The 16370-nt window shown below is 28.3% G+C and overlaps 1 protein-coding gene across 1 annotated transcript; it reads left to right on the top strand.

The window, feature by feature from the left end:
• The first annotated feature begins 3613 nt into the window (after positions 1-3613).
• Positions 3614-6721, top strand: LOC135959275 (uncharacterized). The gene is made up of 4 exons (XM_065510401.1): positions 3614-3838; positions 6231-6344; positions 6402-6554; positions 6617-6721. The coding sequence occupies exons 1-4, from the start codon at positions 3614-3616 to the stop codon at positions 6719-6721; spliced, it is 597 nt and encodes a 198-aa protein (XP_065366473.1).
• The last annotated feature ends 9649 nt before the right edge of the window (positions 6722-16370 follow it).

The following is a 16370-nucleotide window of genomic DNA, read 5'->3' as shown; positions in this document are numbered from 1 at the left end:
TCTGAAAGAATTATTGAAGATATCTGGGGTCTTCAGAAAATTGTCATTTTACACGTGTGTCATTTGATACGTAGTGCAAAGAGAAGACAATTGGTTACTTTAGAGTGAAGAAAATTGTCACTAAAGTGTCTCTAAGTAATCTGGAGTGTAGTCACTTTAAACGTTTTGTGAGTAATTCGAACAAACTGGTTTTATACAAATTTTGTTGATATAATTCTCATACAGTTTATTTTTATTTTTTATAATTCTCATTCAGTTGATTTTTATTATTGCTGGAATACTTGTGTATATAAATAAACTGTGTTCTATAGGGGACCCACTGCTTTTTGAATAAATTGTGAGTTTTTTACTAAAAATTGTGGGTTTGACTAAAATTCAACTAAAGTCATCTATTGTGTTGAAAACACGTAAAAATACTGATTAAAAAAAATCGAAGTAAAATTGTCCGCAATATTAAAAAAACTATTTTCACAAAAATAGATTAATTTATTTATTCGTTCAGTTACCGAATCCTAGCCAATAGGCCATGATCGGTTCCAATTATACTACCCACAATTTGATTATACATAAAATTTTAGAATTCATAAAAGATTTGACAGATAACATATAGCTATGAAATTCATTACGTTGCACAGTTGCTTAATTTTTTGAATTATTTTTTGTATGACTTTAAAATGCAGGATTTTTTCATGTCTTGAGGCCAAGCACGAATCCAAGAGAGCGTTCTGCATTGATCGAAACAAATAGTTGTCGGACGGGTCACGGTCTGGAGGATATAGCGGCTGACGCAAAACTTCCCAAAACACTTCATTCTAAATACTTTTTAACATGTGGTTTTATATCTGGTCGCATATTGTGGGCGTTTGTCGGCCATTGCTCACTTCAAACGAATCAGTTGTGTTCGATACAGGGAAACCGTCTGGTGATCTGGTCATATTTCAGCAGCTCATTATAGAAAGGACCCTTTTGTTCCCACCAAATACAGAGTATTACATTAGCTCTATGGCTTTATTGTCAAATCGGATGATTGTCTGGGCTTCACATACGATCGCTTACGCTTCGGGTTAGCGTAATGGATTAATCTTTCATCGCAAGTAATGATTCTGTACAAAAAAAATGATTTTCTTTTATAGCGTTCAATCATCATTTCAGACATGCAATATCGTCTTTCAAAGTCTATCGACTTCAAGGCTGCTTGGAAACGTTTTGATATTATTGCTTGAGTAGCTACTAATTTTTCTTCAGTGTCAAAATCACCACTTCTGTACCGCACAAATAATTTTTCACACGTTGAAACCGATGGAACACATTCACCATAAGCATTGGTGAGCAAATTAAAGAAGTAAAGCAAAGCCCACTGTGCTTTGGTGTACAATTCACAAAACTTAATTAATAAATACCAATTTGGTATTCTTCCGGCTCTGTTGCACAAATGGCTGAGATATAAGGAAAAAAACGACAATATGGATATCTAATGATAGATATTTCAAAGTCCATTGCAACGATGTATATAAGTAATTTGTACCTATAACGGGTCAAAATCCGGAAAAATAGTTTTTAACCAGAATTTTTTTCCCCAAACATTTTTTTTAAAAAAATTTAATAAAAAGAGAATTTGGAAAAAAATTAAAAAAAAACAATTTCGTAAAATAATATTTTTTTTAAAAAAAATTTCAAAAACAATTTTGAAAATATTTTTTTTTTTAATTTTGTTTATATTAGTTAAATATTTAAAATTTATATTTTAAAGTATTATTTGAAGCTCTCTTACTTGTTTTATTGAAAATTTCATTTATTAAATTGAAATAAATTTAAAAATTGATTATGAATAAAGCCTTTTGCTTAAATTTAATATTTCGAAACTAAAATGGTTAAATTCGGAAGGAACTAGGGAAATCTCTGTTAATAAATTTTAGGTGTTAAAGATATCCATGTTGAGGTGAATATTTTCAAATTTAAATTTGATTATTTTTGGATTTCTAAAATATATTGCTTTGAAACTAAATTTTCATGAAATCGCTTATCTATTTTATCCGATTCTATGGATATACAAAGCCAAGATGTGGAGAAATTTTGAGATTTGAATTTTCCAGTGCGTATAACTCAATAACTATAAGAGATAACTAGCACTCGGAACTAAGTTTTTATCGGCCTAATCGATAAACCACAAAAAGGTGTCCTACTGTGAGGCCCCACAGTGCCGCTCCTGAAGTATATGTTGGTCTGAAGTCAACATGTGAAATTTTAATCGGTTTACCCAGTTAGAAATTGATAGAAAAATATTTTGTTTCACTTAAGAAAAATTAAATCATTTCCACTGTGTATTAAGTCGACTTGTTCTACGAAAAGATGCAACTTTATATTGTTTATTATTTTGGATGAAAAACTATGTTCCCATATTTAGATGTAGCCTAATTTTTGCAAATTTCCAAATGGAAGAAAAAATATTTACTAACATTTTTGATTTAAATTCCAATGTGGCTAAAATGATGTGTTGTTAATCAAAAAATAACTCAAAATAATGAAATCAATGCAAATTATTGCAAAAATTGAATTACAAATGAAAAACAAATAAAACTCATGTTTTCTACTTGTATGTATGAATGAACAAAATTGAATATTTTATTTGCAAAATTTCTGTAAATTTTCTTTTAATTTATTTAAACAAAATTCAACCCACATATTTCAAACAAAGTTTTTAATAAATTCTGCTTCTTAGTGAACCCCTATTACAATCAAACAAACTTATGAACACTTTGCAACTACATACATATGTATGTGGCAGAAGTATTTTAGAATTCATAATGATTTTATAATAAATATAGTAGTATTTCAATTGTTTTATTACATGCCTGATTACACAAACTAATTAGTCTATTGTGTGCAAATTAAATTTAAAGTGAGATAAATCAATTAAGTGCAATTTATTAAAATGGTCATGAGATTAAAACTCATTGCAAATTATTTCAAGTGTCATTAATTTATTTTTTGAAATATGTATGTATTTATTGTAAATTATTGATGAATGATTAAATATGTATTAGATGGAGATGAATATATCGATGGCTTTTAAGTGCAAACACTAATTTCTTTGAGAATTTTACAGACATTTTAATTAAAAATCTGTGGGGAATTGAAACAAAAATAAAATGTAGAATCAGAGTGATACGAATAAGGAAGATTTTTAAGTAAGAGTTTGTAGTGAGATATATTTATTAAACTTAATTTATGTTAAATTTAATTATTGCAAATTTACTAAATTTATTTCTAATGTTTATTTACCTAAAAACTACAAAAAAGCAACTATGTATGTATTCCATGTATTTCCTAAAGTGTCAAAACTTGCACATGTTATTTGTTATTTGTGTATAAACCCATACAAAATTATGCATAAATTAAAAAAAGAGAAGCAAATCACAAACAAAATCGATGCTTAATCAATTTAAATAATTAAATTAAATCTACTTTAATGAGATTAATACAATTATTGATATACAAAAAAAAAACTAAAATTTGTTATTAGCATTTCTCTAATTCATTGTTATTTATAAATAAATGATTGTAAAAAATAAAATTTATATAAAAAAATATTTTTTTTAGCTGCAAATACACCATGAAATTGTTAATAGTTTTTGCATTCCTCATTGTTTGTGCCACACAAACAAATCACATGAGAATCAATGAAAACCTTAACGATAATGAGGATAATTTTAAAATTTTAACCATAAATAGTGATACACAATCGTACGATCCCACAGAGTCCAAGTTACGTTCGAAAAGAGGAGTTTTTTGGGATTTCTTTCAGAAAATGGTTATAACCAAAAATTTAATTGTTGATGTAAGTAATACCAAAGAAAATATATTACAATTAACAAATATTTAAAAATATTATTAAAATAAATTACATTTCCTTAACCCTACATTTCACTTTAACCCTTTACACACCAAACATAAGTAAGTACATACTCATTAGCCCGACGTAATCATTAATATAAAAAAGGTGGTCCAAATAGAAGTTTAATTTTGAAAATTAAATAAATTGACTTTGTTAGAAATAATAAATATTCAAATTATTTGTGAAACAAGATTTCATTCAGGTTAAATCTCAGCTTGGATTTGATTATTCCGAGCACTATTACCTGTTAGTCACTTGTTCGAAAGACTGAGGGACAGGTGAACCATCTTGCTATAACAAAAATACTTAAATTTTCTACCATGGTTAACAAATTCAATACTACTAGCGCAGCAACCCCAAAAATATTTTTTCTCCCCAACTTTAAACTACTTAAGTTTTTCAGCCCCAGTATTTCCAAAAGACAACATTCATTTTTTCTAACAGTGTAACACGAAAAAAAATAACCATATGCGGTCAACAATACGTGATAAAAGATAAAAAATACAAGTGTCTCCCAGTTTTGCTCAAAGACAAAATTCCATTTCGGAATTTTGATTTAATCTCTGAGGCAAGTTTTTTGCGATTTTGATCTTGAAGATGAAGTTTTTTTGATTTATAGCTTTGCCTCAGAGAGTAAATAAAAATTCCGAACTTTTTGCAAGATATGAGCCTGAGAAAATGACACCGAGGCCCCAAATCTTTGGGGGCCCATAAAAAAAGTGCATTGCGCAAAACTGGTCTTTTTTTTGGACTTTTATCACGTAGTGGTGTCCGTATGTGGTTATATTTCCATGATTCAAAAAATTACACAGAGTGATATCAGACATTTGAAATTTTTAAATTTATTTTATTGGAACTTTTGAAATTACCGTTCGATTTTATTACAATTTGTACACATAACGAATTTTTAGACTTAAAAATGCGGGATCTACATTAGATGGCGTATCTTATGAACCGGGTTTTCTTTATTAATAACTTATATGTCATTTTGAAGGATACATATTTGGCATTTATTCTCACTTAGTTATTGAACAAAATGTTTCATGATTCGAAAATGTCGAATTTTGAGCCAACAAAACGTCATATGGGGAAAGTTTTGATTCACTTCTTTAATTTTTAAAAAAAAGTGCCGCTAAAGCACGCCGATTGTTGATCAAAACTTATGGTTAATGTATTCCATCGGTTTCAATGCACGAGGGATGCTTTGTTCGGTTCAGAAGGTGAATTTTGTTGTCAAACTCATCTCAAAATCATAGGGAGCTACTCAAGCAGCAATTTCAAAACGTTTGGGAGCGGCACGATTCCTCCAAATGCTGGGAAATTGGGTAACATACGAGTTGAAGCCGAGAGACATACATATAAAAGAAAATAATGTTTGCACTGAATCGTTACTTGCTCTGAAAAAGGATATCGGATTACGATAATCCGAAGCGTATGATATCGTATATGGAGCCCGGTCAACCATACGAATCGACACCAAAGCCAAACATCCATGGTGCTAATGTAATGCTCTGTATTTGGTGAAGCAAAAGCATCCTATTTATTATGAACTTATGAAATCTGGCCAGACCATTACATGGAACCTGATTCGTTAAAAGCGAGAATTTGCCGAAAAGCGATCAGAATATTGCCAGACATGAAACCGTAATATTTCATCATGACAACTATTTGGAATGAAGTGGTTGGGAAGTTTTGCTTCACCCGCCTTATAGTCCAGACCTTGCCTTGTCAGTATACTATTTGTTTCATTCGATTCAGAATGCTCTCTCTGAAAAGCAATCAGAATATGCTGCCAGACATGAAAATGTAATATTCCATCATGAAAAGGCTAGGCCACATGTTGCAATACCTGTTAAAACTATTTGTAAAAAAGTGGTTGGGAAGCTTTGCCTCACTTGCCTTATATTCCAGACTTTTCCGTCCGAATAATATTTGTTTCGATCGATGCAGAACGCTTTCTCTCGGATACTCTTTACTTTGGAACAGAATATTCGATATTGATTTGATTCGTTCTTGGCCTCAAGAGATGAGCTGTTATTTTGGCTCGGTCATAGCTAACTTTGAATAAATTTATATTGTATGTCATCATGTGTTCATCCCAACAACCTTAGCATCTATCCTTCATCACTTTTAAATCTTGACGTTTCATTCATACATCATTTTGCAATGGGACTACATAGTAGTTTAAAAGATTCGAATTTATTAACACTCTTTTTCCAAGCGACCCTACTGTGTGTAACGTCAAAATAACTTGTAATTTGTAACATCTAATTGTACCACCCCCTACACACAATATTTCTTAATTTTAATTCAATTATCTCATTACATTTCTTAGCAATACTCAGATACCCGAAATACCTTTGACGAAGTTTATAATTTAATCAACGATCAATTCAGTGATCCTGCAGCTGAAAAACCCCGAGGTCCTTCAAGCACCACCGAATCTTCGGTTAGTAAATTATATCTACTATTTAAATAATTATTAATATTTTCTGTGCAAATTTAGAAATTCAGCAGTGAAGAAACCACCGACAGTTCAGAAGTGACTACGACTACCGAGCCCTATCGTATCTCCCGCTATGAATTGGGTCGAATTTTGGGACGTAATTTCCGGGGCTTAAAACGTTTGCAGGAAATTGAATTTCAGGATGCATTGAATGTGAGTTAAGCTTATTTGAATAGAAATTGTAACTTATGTTAAATTTCTGATTAAACTTTCAGCAATCTCACTACAATATACAGGAATACAAGGCGGAGGCAAACAAACAATTTGCCAACAGTTTAGCGGTGGAAAAGAAAAATCAACTTAAGGCATTAAAGGGTTAAATAATTTAGAAATGGGGTTTTATTATTATTTCTTTTTGTGTAATAGTGTATATATGTAAAGTTAATAATTCATAGTTTAATGGAGTCGAAGTTATAAATATTTTTTCGAAATTAATTTGTGAATTTGCAAAAAAATTTTTTTTTTAAATCTTAAGAAAAACAAAATTGAAATCATACTTCGATTATAAGAACTGAAATTATGATTAAAAGAACATTTTCGTTATATACAATAAATTAAAATAAGTAGGACAGAATCACTACAAAAAACTTTTAGAACTTAAAATTTATATTTTATTCTTTGTGAGACGATTTTAAAAATAAAAAAGGATAAAAAATAGTCATCTTCGATTTGAATTTGGAGGATTTCGAGAAAATTGTGTTTTTGTTAAGTCATTTTTTAAAATTATTTCAAAAACACATTTATTTTCGAACATATTTAGCTAAGACACTAAGACAATTTAGTCCAGACACAAGTTAGCGAAGACTCGATATAGTGTTGCATGCAAACTATCTCACCTTCGTGAGAAGGGTATATATGTATAAGTTTGTCATTCCGTTTGTAATTTCCACAATATAATTTTCCGACCCTATCCTTATAGATAGCGGAGTCGATTAAGCTATGTCCGTCTGTCTGTCTGTTGAAATCAATTTTCTGAAGACCTCAGATATCTTCGGTATCCAAATCTTCAAAAATTCTGTCAGACATGCTTTCGAAAAGTTTCTTTTCTAAAATCAGCAAAATCGGTCCACAAATGTCTGAGATATGAGGAAAAAACGAGGAAAACCTCGATTTTTGTCCTATTTTTTTTACCTACTATATCTGGATTACTAAGTCATTAATATAGACAATATGGATATCTAACGCTAGATATTTCAAAGACCTTTGCAACGACGTATATAAGACCATAGTAAGTTGGACCTACAATGGGTCAAAATCGGAAAAAATATTTTTTAAAATGATTTTTTTTCACAAAAAAAAATTAAAAAACAAAAATTTTTTTTTTTAAATTTAAAAAAAAAATTTAAAAAATTACTTTAGAAAAACAAATTTTGTTTACCTAAAATATTAAAAAATTGTATTTTGAAGTATATTTTGGTGGATGATATATAAGAAAAAAAATTAAAAAACAAAAATTTTTTTTTTTAAATTTAAAAAAAAAATTTAAAAAATTACTTTAGAAAAACAAATTTTGTTTACCTAAAAATATTAAAAAATTGTATTTTGAAGTATATTTTGGTGGATGATATATAAGATTCGGCACAGCCGAATATAGCTCTCTTACTTGTTTTGTATTTAGCTTATATTGAATGATCCTCAAATTTGAATGCTACAGTGAGAAATTTTCGATTCCAAAAATTTATGTCATTGTCATGTCATTGTTTAGGCAGTTTTTGTCCTATTCATAATTTCAGATTCGTCAGAAACGTTGTTTATACTTACATATTTCTAACGTGATGTATCTATATTTTACAATATTTTTAACATTTAAAATTTCACAAATTAATTTCAAACGAATCTTAAATCTTGTAAAAATTTAAGTTAAATTTAATTTGTACATTTCCTACATTTTATCTTATTTGCCAATATTATTATTTTTTGTTTTTCTATATTAATGCTGTGATAAGCTCTAGTTTCTAATTAAGTTTATACATAAATTCTAGTACTTTTTTTTATAAATAAATGTATTTAAAATCAAATAATATAAAACATTACTATGTATTTATTTTCGCTTTTCATTTTCGGTAAAAATATCAAGACTAAATACATCTACAATTTAACTTTTTCTTTGAACAATTTAAAATAACATTCACCACAATCACACACCAAATGAGAAGAAAAAACTGCATCAAATTAAAAAGTTTTTTGTCATAATTTTATTGGTAAACTTTATTTTCATATTTTTTTCTTCGTTTTTTTATTGCTGTTTTCCTTATTTTTGTAGCGCTTCAACTCGTTTTGTTTGTGCCAGCGAAATATAAAATATTAACGAAATGGTAAAAACATAAAAGACAACAACAATAAATACTATAAAGAAACGAAAAACTTTAATGCAAAGAACTAACTCATAATAAGAGACAGAGTTCAAGAACGAATTTTCAAATACCCTTTTTAAAGTAGGCAATAAGTAACAAAAAATATATTGATTTCGAAGATAAATATTTTAACCAAGGTTTGCTACTGTTACTCATAAAATAACCATTCATCTCGACTATCGTTATTCTACGACTATAAATAATTTGAAATTATAAATATACTTTTGCACTAATGATTTCCAATGTTTCAAACTTTTAATAAAATTAACTGTTCAAGCTGCTAACATTAAAAGCTCTAGAAATATAATATTCTAGTTTTGTCCGTTAGATAGATAATTCATGAAACTACTGTGTATATAAATAGTAACTGCAAGTAGCAGAGTATTGTATGCGTTGTTAGATTTAACATAAACTGTATTTTTGTACATTATGACGTGTGTTTTAAAATACAGTGACTATTTAAATTGTTGAGTAAATTTAAATAAATAAAGATTTGTTAAAATTTTAAACTACTAAACTGATTTTATTTGAAATTAGAAGAATATTGTTTATTTAAAAGAAATGAACCACCGTTTTTAAAATGTAAAAACATAACAGTTTTGAAATTTGTCTATGATTTAACAAGAACTAGACTTAAGGTTAGTTATTAGGACAACGTTTTATCTTTGTATTCTTCGTTTATTATAATCATACATAAAACAAATTCTTTTTAATGAATATTTACTCACATGTGTTATAAACTGTAACAAAAATATGCATTCGAAATCTATATCAGCATTTTAATAAGAAACCATTTCAATTGATTAAAATCCAATAAAACCCATACAATTTTTCTTAACACAATAGGATGTTACCAACAAATTGATATACTTTTATTAACCCTCATCATTTGATGTCGATGCCATGAAAAATTCCGGTCACCTAAAATACATATAAAATAATGACAATAACAACAACAAAAATAAATAATAAAAATATTATTCCTCCATTGTGTTCATTTTTTCATTTCCTTACAAAATTCCCATAAAATAAACAAACAAAACATATATAAAGGAAATATTCTCCCAACTACTTTCGGCTTAAAGAAATAAAAGTATACAACAGAAATGTACATACCTTCACATAAAATGAGGCAAAAGTTTTGTTTTTACATTATTTTTTAAAAACCACTAAAAGTGTCATAATTCGATGCCCACGAGACGTCTGAATCATCTGCAAAGGAGAATTAGTAGTTAGATATCAACCAGTTCAACTGCTCAGCAACAGGAAGAAGGAATTGGAATATACATTTTAAAGTAAAGCTACTACTACTGCTACAGTGAGTGACAAACAACAGCAGTAGCAGAGGGAAAGTTTAGAAGTATGACAGACACAGTACAGTGGATGTCAATGGAGAGAAATAACATATTATATTATTGAGATTTTATTTTATTCATTTCAAATGAAAGGGTCTTTCAACAAGTAGTAAAATTGTTTATTTCACTAACTTATAATAAAATATATCTGGTGTTGTCATTCGAATAAAAATTATTCGAATAATCGAAGAAAAAATATAATTTTTATTCGAAAAATAAAAAATTATTCTATCAATAATTGTCGATTGTCGATAAAAATTGTTTATATTAATAGAATATACATGCAAAAGTTCTCATTATTGGAAATTTTATTAAAAACTAGTTTCAACATTTAGTTTTATAAATTTCGGATTAAGATCTCAAGATCACGCAACAATTTAAAAATTAAAAAAGCGAACACCGTATTGCAACATCTTGTTAACATATTTTAGTAAATTATTCGAATAATATTTTTTATTGTTATCGAGGCAATTTAAAAAATAATATATCACTCGAATCATAATATTAATAGGCAAGTCGATTTCTTTAGACCCCTTTTACGCTCACATTATACATTCAATTTGGGAAAGAAATATACCATTTTAAAGGGATTTATTCACAGAAGTGCAGAATATATATTGAAATCGGTTCAGTTTTTTAAGAGTTATAAGCGTGTAAAGATGTTACTAACACATATGCAAAAACGTGTACATGTGAACCTTAAGCAAAAATGTAAACAAAGCAATGCTTGTTTGTCCAATTTGTTGTTGTAAATAAATAAGAGAAACAATTAAACAGTATTGATTTCGCTCTGTTTTAAGTGAGAGTTATTATAGTAAACAAAGAAGAAGACTTTAGTAATTTAAAGTCACTTAAAAAAATATATTTTGAAGGTGTTTTTTTTATTTTCCAACTCCCATATGCATAACAATTTTTAAATTTATCAAAGTTTTATAAAACTAAATTTCCATATAAAATTGTTTTATAAACCTTTGACAAATTTAAAAACTGTTTATACATATGGGGATAAATATGTAATTGTACATACATAAGTAAATAGTTTAATCAAAAATGGGACGGGTCGGAACAAATGGTGCGTCACCTCCCATACAAAGTAAATTGTTATTTCTAAATATTTTGTGAACTATAATTGCAAGATTTTTAAAATTTTGTCTAAATAGCTCTTTTATCATTTTGCATAGTTTCACTGAACATTTTCGGGATTGGAATAGTGGACGTGGCACACCCCATACAAAGTAAAAATTTAATTTCGAATATCTGGATAACTATAATTGTAAAAGTGTTTAAACTTTTTACGAATGAATTTCTTATTACTGTGTGGAGTTTAGCTGAATATAGACGGAATTAGATTAGAGAGCGTAGCACCTCCCATACACAGTAAATATTGATTTCGAATATCTGGGGAACCAAAATGGAAGGAGTTGGAAAAGGAGGTGAGTCACCTCCCATACAAAGTAATAATTGAAAGGTTCTTTAAACTTTGTCTGCATAGCTCTCTTACCATTTTACATAGATTGGCTGATAATGGTCGGGATTGCATTAGTGGTCGTGGGACAAAGTAGATAATTAATTTTGAATATATGGAGAACTATAATTCTAAAAGTATTTAAATTCTGCATCAATCAATTTATTATCATTCTACAGAGTTTAGCTAAAAACAAATTTATTTCTGATCCCTGTTCGAAGTTTAGCTAAGCATGATCGGCTTAGTAGGAATGACCACTCCCTTATAAAGAAAATTTAAAGTAAAGCCTTGATATTTACAGAAAAGGTTTAAAAATGAGTGGGATCAGAGCAGTGGAGTGAACTGTAATTGTAATAATATCAAGTGAACTGTAATTGAGGGATTCTCAATATTTTGTATGTAGTTAGGTTTTAGCAGAAATCCATTCATATTTTTTTAATTTTACTAGCGTAGGGGTAGCGAAGTGCACCGGGTTATGCTAGTAATAATAAAATGGTAACGTTTTATTAGATCATAATTAAACTCGATTAATTGACATCCCTAATATCTAATAAATTTGAAAAAAAAACTGCTAAAAAATAAAAAAAAAAATACGAAAATATCACATATCTGCCCACTGTGCCACAGCTCTGGTAACACAGTAACAGCACATTGCCAAAACTTTTACACAAATGTTTACCAAAGTGCAAAACTTTGCAAATACACATTTATTCTATATTTTACATCCATTCGTGCCAAAGGATTTGTATTGTAGAAGTATTAGTAAAGTTTTTTTTCTCTATCTTTAGTTTCTTGTGGTTTATTCTTAAAAAAAAATGTCGTTGCAGTTGTGCAATGCTGTTGCTATTTTTGTTTTTTTTTGCCAAGTGCATTTTTGGGAAATGCCAAGTTCAAAAGACAGCTGCATTGCTTATTATCATCCCAACCATCATAGACCAACAATTAAGTTTCTATTTTCTGTTTTTGTAATAATTTAAAGGCATTGCATAAAGTTTTGTATTGTATTTTTTTTCATCTTGTTCCCAAGCATATCATTCAGAGGCTGATGGCCGAGTAAGGTATGAGTATTGATTTTTTGACATGCGGGTTTTTCCTAAAGTCGTCCTGTCTGCATATGTATTGTATGTATTTAGGAGTATTGCAGGGTAAAGATTTTCTTTATATTTTCTTTGACAACTTTTTTGACCACTAAGCTGTGATTATGACAGCAATATTGCGTTTTTGTTTTATTTGGGAAAATATATGTACATATGTATTAAATTTGAAAAGCCAATAGTTTATAGAAAGTAGTGGTCAATTGATTATTAAAGGCCAATTTGCAAATTAAGATATTATACAAGAATTTTAAAAGTATTTTAAAAAGTTGTGTTTATAGCAATAAAATAAAAAGGACTTTTTCATTTTCAATAATCATTCCACTAAATTTTCGGACCAATTATTTTTTCGTATTATAATAATACCCTCCAAAAACTATATTTTCAAACTATTGAGTTAAAATCTAAAATCATCACTATTTATACATTGGCACTTGGACGCATTATTTTAACACGGCGATGTCATTGGGGGCAAATTCTTACCACGATCGCTTACAAATAGGGACTAAAATAAGTTATTAATTACTAAGTTATTAATTACTAAGTTATTAATTACTATTATAAGTTGTGTTAAGATACTAAAAAAAATAAATTGACCAAACAAATTTATAATTTAAATCTAATTCAAATGCATTTGCAAAAATGTAATCATTCAAAGGTTAAATGAAATAATTCTTAATTTCGTAAACAAGTACTTATCAAATCAATATCAAACTACATGTTATGTGTCATAGAAAAGAAAAAGCTATTGCTTTTTTTGGCAAAAGAAAACTTTATGGTTCTTACTTTCTCTTAGCTGTTTTGACGTTAACAATTTGTAAAACTAGACCGTTGTTCCTCGATCTCTATCAATAAATCAGGCTGCATAAATTATGTGTAAAATACACTTTTCATAAATTAAATTCAGCCTTAAGGTAGGCAATGAAAAATATGTATGCAAGATCTTTATGAACTAGAAAAGCTACCAGACTTAAATAATTGTTGTCATATCAGCTAAAATATAATAAAAAGCTGAAAATAAAATGTAAGTTGTACCGAAACTTACACAGCACTAAAAATCGTATATCATAACATCTTTTAGACCGCTTTCACACTAGGCAATTTAGTTGCGCAAGTCTCTTGTGTTTGTAGATGCCAGAGGTAATGTCGGGTTAAGGAGAAGAAAATATAGCATGCTGTTATGTTGTTGGGCAAGAGACTTGCGCAACTAAATTGCCTAGTGTGAAATGGGTCTTAGTGTCCCAATATTTACTTATGATTATTACACAAACACCCTTGCGGACTCCATTTAAGACTCTGGGTAAATCACACGACCTAATTTCATGGCGATAGGTCCAGAATTAGTCATGGCTCCCATATAAGGCACTCTTCCGAAAATCATTAACGAAAATAAATTATTGAAATTTTAAGAATTTTGCTTTGTAGGATTTAGTAGGGTATTATATGGTCGGGCTTGACCGATTGACTTTCATACTTGTTTTTTTTATATGTTTTTAAATGAATGCGGATATGTTTGAAATGTTTTGAGTATCAACATTAACTTAGAAGCCAAGATGGTTACCAAATTTATCCGTTTTTATTCCTTAAACATTAGAATTTCCAAAAATCCCTGATATTTTGAGAGAAAAACATGTGGTTCAAATTTCATTACTATAGTTTCAATATTTTGGGTTATTCTTTTATAAATATATATAGAAGATTTCTCAAATTGTCACATTCCTGTGCAGTGTGATGTCAGTTCACATAATTGCTATATTTTATTTGTTTAACTAATTAGCTTTAGCTAATCGAGTATACTTGGTTGCTTGGAAACAATATAAAACCTTAGGAAGTCGTAGAAATATATCCAATCTCCCTAATCTCAGTCAGTATTCTTACTAAATACTTACATTTTTATGGAAAACCTAAAACCAAAAACCACTCCGAGTACAATTATCTGGTCATACTACTTTTTCTATTGTGTACATATAATATTGTTGAAATTGTTCTTTTCTACTACAACTGAAATCTGGTTGAACTAATTAATTCAGAAAACAATTGATAACCTTTAATAGAAAATGTCATTACTTGCAAATCAAAGATCTATTTTAATAAGCGAAATATGTATATACACGCTGCTACATTAACTAAACAACAATTTTGTTGGAATTCAGATTGTAAAAATTAATTAATATATTTCTTTGTAAACATATCAATTTAATATAATTTGATGTGATTAATGCACTTTAAGAGATTTCACATTTTTTTCCTGAAAGTAAAGTAAATCAAACTCAAGAGAAGTGCTCTAGTTGGCGGTGTAGAATTTTTAAATACTCTACGATTCGGCTACTGCTGCGAAATTATGCTATTAATACATAGATGGCAAACGTTTTATTTTTCCCTACAATACTAAATCTTTTTTAGCCTTGAACCTTTTTTAAATAAACAAATTTCTCTTTTTAAAAAGTCTCAATATTTAATTACCAAACAAAGTAGAATTCGTTTTCATTGTTTATTTTTTAGTTGAGATAATTAAAATTAAAAGGAAGTAATTATTTTTAGAGATTTTTGGCAATTATTTGAACTTTTTATTTTATATAATTTGAAAGTATATTTTTAATTTGGTTCAAGTTCATCAATTCACAGCATACCACTGTAAATTAATTTTAGACAATGCCAATGACATGGGACTATTCCTTTTCATTATTCCTGATTAGCAATCGTTCTAGTGGTCTTTAGGAAGTCGGATAGAATCATTTATCGCTTCATAAGGCGATACTATTGCTTATATATCGGCAATGAAAAAATATCATGCGATGGACGATTACAGGTCAGATCATACAATACAACGAAAGTAGTTGTGCTTCGAAAGCGAGGTTTAGTATTCTAAGGTTCAACATGCAAACAATTGTAAAAATGTTAAGATTCAAATGTAAAATGATTATTAATTTGTAAATGTATATATGTATGTATTGGCACCTCTTAATCTTAGAATAGAATTATTAATGTTCAGCACGTATTCATAAATTCTCAAATTATGGAGAATATACAAATTTTTAACAACAAATTTCCCATAATAAAAACAAATACATTCTAGTACTACTCTAATTTAAAATGTATTTCACATTCATCACTAGTAGCAAATCTGCTTCAGTAATTGAAAGTGACTAATACCTAAATATTTGAACAACAAATTCACTATATATAATTTATTAAATAGGCAATTATGACAATGAATAAAACGTAATAAAAACATGACTTTTAAACAATTGAATGATTTATTTAATTGAGTTATATCAATACTATATACTATTTAATAAAAGTTGACTGGAAAATTATTTGAAAAATTTTCAAATTTTATTTATTATAATTAAGGTAAACAATTAAAAGTTTTTACACTAAACAAAATTTCAAATAATATTTAATCATCGGCGTAATTAAATGACAATTTGACGGAAAAATAAATCAAATTTGAAAATAAATGAAATTTATTGTACAGTTTAATTACTTGTGATTCATAACACTAAATAATAGTGCAAAGTAATTATAAAAAAACTAATAATAAAACATGTTTAAAACTAAGCAACCTTGCACTTAATTTAATTCATTAAGCCAAAGACTATAATGCTTCCTTGTGATAACAGCATTTTCACTATCTTAAATTTATTTATAAATTCATACGAACAAAGTGTTTGAGACTCATTGTATAAATTCATAGCGCA

Source organism: Calliphora vicina, chromosome 4 (genome assembly GCF_958450345.1).
Source record: "Calliphora vicina chromosome 4, idCalVici1.1, whole genome shotgun sequence".
NCBI lineage: Eukaryota > Metazoa > Arthropoda > Insecta > Diptera > Calliphoridae > Calliphora > Calliphora vicina.
The sequence above is the reverse complement of the archived record's forward strand: the minus strand, read 5'-3'. Positions and strand labels throughout refer to the sequence as shown.